The sequence below is a fragment of the Wasmannia auropunctata genome, unplaced genomic scaffold, assembly GCF_000956235.1.
Source record: "Wasmannia auropunctata unplaced genomic scaffold, wasmannia.A_1.0 LD336088.1, whole genome shotgun sequence".
NCBI classification, from domain to species: domain Eukaryota; kingdom Metazoa; phylum Arthropoda; class Insecta; order Hymenoptera; family Formicidae; genus Wasmannia; species Wasmannia auropunctata.
In genome coordinates, this window is record NW_012026802.1 from 252,642 (window position 1) to 259,632 (window position 6,991).

The 6,991-nt window shown below is 51.4% G+C and overlaps 2 protein-coding genes across 2 annotated transcripts; both read left to right on the top strand.

Moving 5' to 3' along the window:
• The first annotated feature begins 1,460 nt into the window (after positions 1 to 1,460).
• LOC105448357 lies at positions 1,461 to 4,988 on the top strand. Its single transcript, XM_011686880.1, has one exon. The coding sequence runs from the start codon at positions 1,461 to 1,463 to the stop codon at positions 4,986 to 4,988; it is 3,528 nt and encodes a 1,175-aa protein (XP_011685182.1).
• Positions 4,989 to 5,908: 920 nt separating this feature from the next.
• Positions 5,909 to 6,667, top strand: LOC105448358. The gene has a single exon (XM_011686881.1). The coding sequence runs from the start codon at positions 5,909 to 5,911 to the stop codon at positions 6,665 to 6,667; it is 759 nt and encodes a 252-aa protein (XP_011685183.1).
• Positions 6,668 to 6,991: the final 324 nt, after the last annotated feature.

Below are 6,991 nucleotides of genomic sequence, written 5' to 3' on the forward strand. Positions count from 1 at the left end.
ATGCAAACAAAGTGAGCATCCAAATTTTCCATTAAATTGAGTTATATTTTATAAAGAACATCTGGCTACAGAATCTACTGGAGAGAAGATTACATGTACTTTAACATTTACAACTTCATTTAAATTAGATGGCAAACAGTTAAATCCGTGTTCATGTAAATCTCGTAACTCATCAACAAATGGTTTTAAGAAAATATCTAGAACAGGTTTTGTGGGTCCACACCATAAAGCAGCAAGAATAATATTATCTTTACGAACTTGATAAGGAAGTTCATTAATCGCTATTTAAATGGGACACATTGACATTTTTGATGATTTAAATGTATCAACACCATCAACATTCCATTGTAAAGTTATGTCAAAATTAGATACAACTTGATTTTTAACCAAATTTTGATTTTTTTGATTGATACACTTTTCCACTTGTAACGTCTGATAATATATTATTATCGTGCGCGCAAGTTCTTTGTAATTTATAAAAGACATTACTCGATAATAATTGGCGTAATTGTTCCTTAATTGGAATATATACAAAAAAATTTCCATTTCGTTTTAAAACTGATTTTATATTACGATATTGGCAATTTGGACAATCTATACTTTGTCTTCCTCCAAAGTTTAATGAAGAAAAACATTCTGTACAATAATAATATGTTACAAGTTGTGCGATATTAGGAAAATTTTTTAAAAATAAATATTTTGAAGGAATGAGTGGCTCAGGAAGATGGCAGTTAATTAAATTTATAAGATCTTCTAATGCAGTCTCATTTGCTCCATGCCGAATTATGTAACTCATTATAAGTATATCACTCTCTTCCTTTGTTAGAGGACAATTTGGATATATAGGTCTTCTAACCTGACAGTAATACTGTCGGAGCCCCGGTCACCTCCGGGCTCCCAGCGATCACGGGACTACCGCCGGAGCATTGCGTGCTCCGCCGAGCGGTACTCCTAACCAGAAATCAGGAGCGCGCCGCGTGACACAAGCGATCACGCGGCGCGCCCCACGAGAGACAGGGTTGCGTACCACGGCGACTCCGCGTGCCTGGAGACTCGCGTCGAATCACGGGAGGCCCTCGACGTGCGACCAATAAGATGAAGACAAGACCATGCACGTCGAGGGCGGACTCTCTCAACGTTTCGGGTTCTGGAGACCAGATTTCGAATACCCGACGCGTGGAACACGTCGTTTCTTGAGCACGAGATATTGTAAGCGAAAGTCGCGGAAAACGTAACACGACAGAACGAAGTGCTGTTAATAAAGTGACTGACTAAGCAAAGTTGACCAAAAGTCTGTTAAATCACCCACGCTCTCCTCTTCCAAACCCGCTCAGCGCTCCGTGCGGAGCGCGTACCGGCATTTCATTTCGCCAGCGAGTTCATCTACTGCTCGCTGCCGGAAAATTTGGTCCTTCGAGCCGGATTGAGAGGTAACGGAAAACCGAGGAAGACACGGCGAAATGTCCGATCTCGTTGAAAAGCAGCTGCAGACCCTCCTCCATACGCTCTCCCGAGCAAAGGACAATTTCAAGAAGCTTGGTAATAATAATCATACACCAGCGATCGTCCGCTCAAGAATCGCAACGCTCAAGGATACGTGGAGTCAAATCATCCAGTGCCACGCGGCTCTCATCCAGGCCTCTCCCACCAAGAAGGATGAGATGAGCAACACTCTGGATCTCAACGAGGACGTCTACAACGACACGCTGGACTATATGGCAGAAAGGTTGGAGTATCTGGATCCTAACGTAAGCCTAAATCAGTCCAATAGTTGTATCGCGGCCCACGAGAGTCCGTCATCGTTATCGTTGCGACACTTGCCGCCTCTCCAACTGCCGCCCTTCTCGGGTAAATTCGAGGAGACCTTTCGCGATTGTTTCACGGCCTTGATAATTCGAAACAAGGAGCTCTCCGATTTTACGAGAATGCATTTTCTGTCGTCGAGTCTAACCGATCGCGCGCGCGATGCAATCGCCAATCTAGCGGTCACAGCAGACAATTTTCAAGTAGCCTGGAGCGCCCTTACGTCGCGATTTGAAAATAAAAGTCGTTTGATCGAGGTTCACGTCGCAACTCTGTACAATCTTCCGACTATGTCGCGCGAATCAGCGTTCGACCTTCACGCGCTGCGAGATAAGGCCGAGAGGGCGAAATCGGCGCTGGAACGATTAAATAGATCGCAGGAAGACATGCTAAACGACATTCTAGTTTACTTCGTCGCGCAAAAACTCGATGCGGCTACGCGACGAGCGTGGAAACTTAAACTCGGCGAGAGCTCGCTCCCTCCGACTTATCCGGATCTCTTGCGTTTTCTTTCCGCACGCGCGCTCGCGCTCGAAGAGTTGACGCCCGGAAGCAGCTCCAAGCCGAGTAAGAGCAGTACTGTAACCAGCGCTACCGTAGCTACCACCGGCGACAAACCGTGTTCGCTATGCAAGCGACAGCATTATATAAATAAGTGCCCGCAATTTGTCAACAAGAGTGCGAGTCAGCGCCGCGACATAATCAAATCCGCGAAACGATGTCTAAATTGTTTAAGTCATCGGCACGAGATAGCAACGTGTCAAAGCAAGTACACCTGTCGAATATGTCAACAGCGACATCATACAATGCTGCACATTGACTCGCACTCGCCAGCGACGACGAAGGGCACGACGGCACCCGTCGAACAGCCATCAACCTCAAACTCCGTCGACGCTGCGTCTGTAGTCGCCCTAGCGTCGATTCCCGCGTCAGCGACGCCTTCGCCGGTATTACTAGCAACCGCGCAGGTCACACTGCGTTCCCCGTCGGGTCGCGCACTAGTCGTCAGAGCCTTGCTGGATCAAGGATCCGAGGTCACCTTTGTCACGGAACGAGTCGCGCAGATCTTGCGTCTCCGCCGCGTTCGAACGCGTACGTCAATCTCGACGGTGGGCGGCACCACCGCGGGCACGTGCCACCATGCAACATACGTCGAAATCGCTCCTCGCGACTGCTCCGGTCCGGCGTTTTCGACACTCGCATTCATCATGAAATCATTAACGAGATACCTCCCGAGGAGCGCTTCGATCGACTCGGAGTGGACGCATCTCTCAAGTCTCAAATTAGCCGATGCGAATCCCACTAGCGCCGAGCCCATCGATGTGCTGATCGGAGCAGATCTCTACAGCTCCATTATCCTCGATGGCGTCCGCAAGGGAGCAGCCCACCAACCGATAGCGCAGAACTCTCATCTAGGTTGGGTCCTCTCGGGGCCCACCGCGAATCCAAGCTCGCCTTACTCGCGAATTCAAGCTCACCATTGCTCGCTCGAACAGGACATACAAAAATTCTGGGAGATCGAGGAAGTGCCGCAGGCGAGCATCTTCTCTCCCGACGAGAGAAAGTATGAGGAGCACTTCGTGCGGACGCACTCCCGCGCTCCCGATGGGCGTTACGTCGTGCGACTACCATTCCGCGAGGGTCCCCCAATCGCGATCGGAAACTCGCTCTCGATTGCGGAACGAATGCTCTCGCACTTGAGACGTAAGCTAAACCAATGCCCCGATCTTAAACACGATTACGCGGAGTTTATGAGTGAATACGAGACTCTCGGACATATGAAACGCGCTCCGAGATCGACTTCCTCACAAACCGCTTACATTCCGCATCATTCGGTTATTCGGGAAACAAGCGCAACCACTCGCGTGCGCGTCGTGTTTAATGCGTTCTGTGAGACGTCGAACGGAACGTCATTGAACACTCACCTTCTCGCGGGCCCCAAGCTGCAAAAGGACCTCCTCGCGATTCTTCTAAAATGGCGCCAACACAAATACGTTTATACCGCCGACATTGCCAAAATGTACAGGCAAATTTTGGTTGACGAACGCGATATCAATTATCAAAGAATCCTATGGCTCGCGGAGGATGAGAGTAGAACGCAGGAGTATCAACTCCTCACGGTCACGTATGGCACTGCGTGCGCGCCATTCTTAGCGCTGCGCGTGTTGGAACAACTCGTGCTCGATGACGGAGATAAGTATCCACTCGCTGCTTCCATTTTGCGAGAGAATATTTATGTAGATGATGTTCTGTTCGGAGCAGAGGATATCCCTCTGCTGCGTCAAAGCCGAGACGAAGTCCGGGCTCTGTTAAAACGAGGCGGGTTCGAATTGCGCAAATGGGCCAGCAATCAGTCCGATCTCCTCTCCGACATCGAGCCCGATAATCACGGTCTCGCATGCAACAAACTCCTTCAAATCGACGAGCGACTGAGCATTCTCGGGTTATCGTGGAATCCGGCGCGCGATGTGTTTCAGTTCCATGTATCATTACCAGACTTAATTCCAACTACAAAACGCGCCGCGCTCTCGACCATTGCGAGATTGTTCGACCCCTTGGGCTGGGTAACTCCAGTCACAGTCGCGGCGAAGATATTTATTCAAAAACTCTGGCGATTGAAATACGGGTGGAACGAAGAATTGCCCGCGGATGTCATGACTCAATGGAGAACGATTTATTACAGTCTTTCCCATCTCAACGGGCTCGCACTCCCTCGGTGGTCGGGTTTCGGCTCCGATTCGACGCGCCTTGAGTTGCACGGGTTTGCAGACGCGTCCTCGTGCGCCTACGCGGCGGTCGTCTACATTCGAGTCACATCCCTCTACGGTGACACGACTACAACATTACTAGCCGGGAAATCGAAAGTTGCGCCGCTTAAGCCGATCAGCATACCGCGACTAGAGCTGTCAGCTGCGGTATTACTGTCACGTCTCATGAACTTCATAGCATCCTCACTTAAGCTCGAGCATGTACCATCCGTGTGCTGGTCGGATTCTACCGTAGTGTTAGCATGGCTCAACCAGGACCCTTCGAAATGGCGAACGTTTGTGACGCATCGAGTCTCGGCCGTGCAGGCTCTCGTACCCAAAGCATCATGGCGTCACGTACCGACACGCGACAATCCCGCGGATTGCGCCTCGCGGGGAATATTAGGGTCGGATATTGGCTCGAATGAATTGTGGTGAAAGGGACCGCCGTGGTTGCGTTTCGTGCCGACCGAGTGGCCGGCACCGTGGTCGGGCTCGTCTGTCGAAGCTCAAACAGAAGAACGCCACTATCAAATAGGGTCTACCAACGCGGCGGTTGTCCGGGACCACTGGGATCTCGCGTCGCGATTCTCAGACTGGCCGAAACTGATCCGAGTCACAGCGTACGTTAAGCGCTTTGTTAATCGATGTAAGGGGGGCTGCGAGTCCACACAGGACGACGCGACATCTTCGCGCGCATTATCAAGTACGGAATTTCAATCGGCCAAGACATTCTGGTTAAAGGAAATTCAACGTGAGACGTTCGCCGGCGAGCTGGCCGCTCTCAGCAGAGAACGGTCAGTGAGCGCACACAGCTCGGTTTCGTCCCTCACTCCCTTTCTCGACGGGGACGGATTAATGCGCGTTGGCGGGCGGTTGCGAAACGCCCCGTTGTCCTTCGACGAAAAGCATCCAGTGCTCCTCGCAAGCCATCCACTTGTAAATTTAATAGTTCGTCACGCGCATATTAAGACGCTCCATTCCGCATTAACTTTATCCACTCTAAGACAAGAGTACTGGATCCTAAGGGCAAGGACGATCGTTCGTTCCGTGATCCATCGTTGTGTCCCGTGCGCACGTGAAAGGGCCGAAATCCCGACGCAACTGATGGGCCAACTGCCGGAGCCGCGAGTCTCGGCACCTGCGCGACGTTTGTTCACTGCGGTGTCGATTATGCCGGACCCATAGCAGTCCGCACATCCTCAGGTCGCGGAGTTAAATCACGCAAGGCATATATAGCAATATTCGTTTGCTTCGCCACAAAAGCCGTACACTTAGAGCTCGTGAGCGGATACTCGACCGCCGCGTTTCTCGATGCCTATACCCGCTTCTGCGCTCGACGCGGTCTGCCGGGAGCTATGTATTCAGACAACGGGACGACGTTCACGGGCGCGGACCGGGAGCTCGCAAGGGCGTATCGAGCAGCAATGAAAGACACGAACTTCCAAAACCGAATTGTCTCTGAGAGAGTAGCGTGGCATTTCATTCCCCCTCGCGCCCCTCACTTCGGAGGGCTCTGGGAGGCTGGAGTGCGAAGTGTGAAACACCACTTGCGACGCACCGTGGGCGGTCACACGCTGACTTTCGAGGAGCTTACGACGCTCCTTTGCAAAATTGAGGCTTGCCTTAACTCCCGGCCCCTCGGGCCACTAACAGAGTCAATGAACGACTATGAGGCCCTAACACCAGGACACTTCATCATTGGTTCCGCACTCACGGTCAGCCCAGAGCCCTCCTTACTCCATCTAAACGAAAATCGTTTGTCAAGATGGCAGCTCATTCGACATATTACCGAAAAGTTCTGGCGACGGTGGCAGGTCGACTATGTAAATTGTCTCCAGCAAAGGGGAAAATGGCGTAAGGTAAACACCAATATCAAAATCGGCGCGATGGTTTTACTTCGCGAAACCGCCTTACCTCCATGCAAGTGGGAGTTGGGGCGAGTCGTACATTGTGACGCCGGCTCTGACGGACTGGTGCGCGTTGCGACGGTCAAAACTGCGAACTCCGAATACAAGCGCCCGATCGCGAAATTATGTTTGTTACCGATCGACATCGAGTCCACTGCAACTAACGCCGACCAAGCTGACCTCAAGACAAGCACCAAGACATCCTAATGTAAAAAAAAAAAACCTCACTCAGCTAAGCTCGCAACAAAATTTGGAACCGGGAGTTAACCCGCTCATTCAGTTGCGCCATGGCGGGCGGCTCCACCATAGCATTGCTCATCCTCATACGGCACGCGGCATTACCGGCGCCTCGTGGCCGCCTACAAGCATCTTCAAACTACAACTCTATCATTTCAAAACGGCCGTTTCGAGGCGGGCGGTATGTCGGAGCCCCGGTCAGGACTCCTGGTTCCCATCGATCACGGGACTACCGCCGGAGCATTGCGTGCTCCGCCGAGCGGTACTCCTCACCCGAAATCAGGAGCGCGCCGC

Excerpts from the sequence above, each read along its gene's own strand:
- LOC105448357 (XM_011686880.1), top strand. The coding sequence starts at position 1,461 with ATGTCCGATCTCGTTGAAAAGCAGCTGCAGACCCTCCTCCATACGCTC.
- LOC105448358 (XM_011686881.1), top strand. The coding sequence starts at position 5,909 with ATGTATTCAGACAACGGGACGACGTTCACGGGCGCGGACCGGGAGCTC.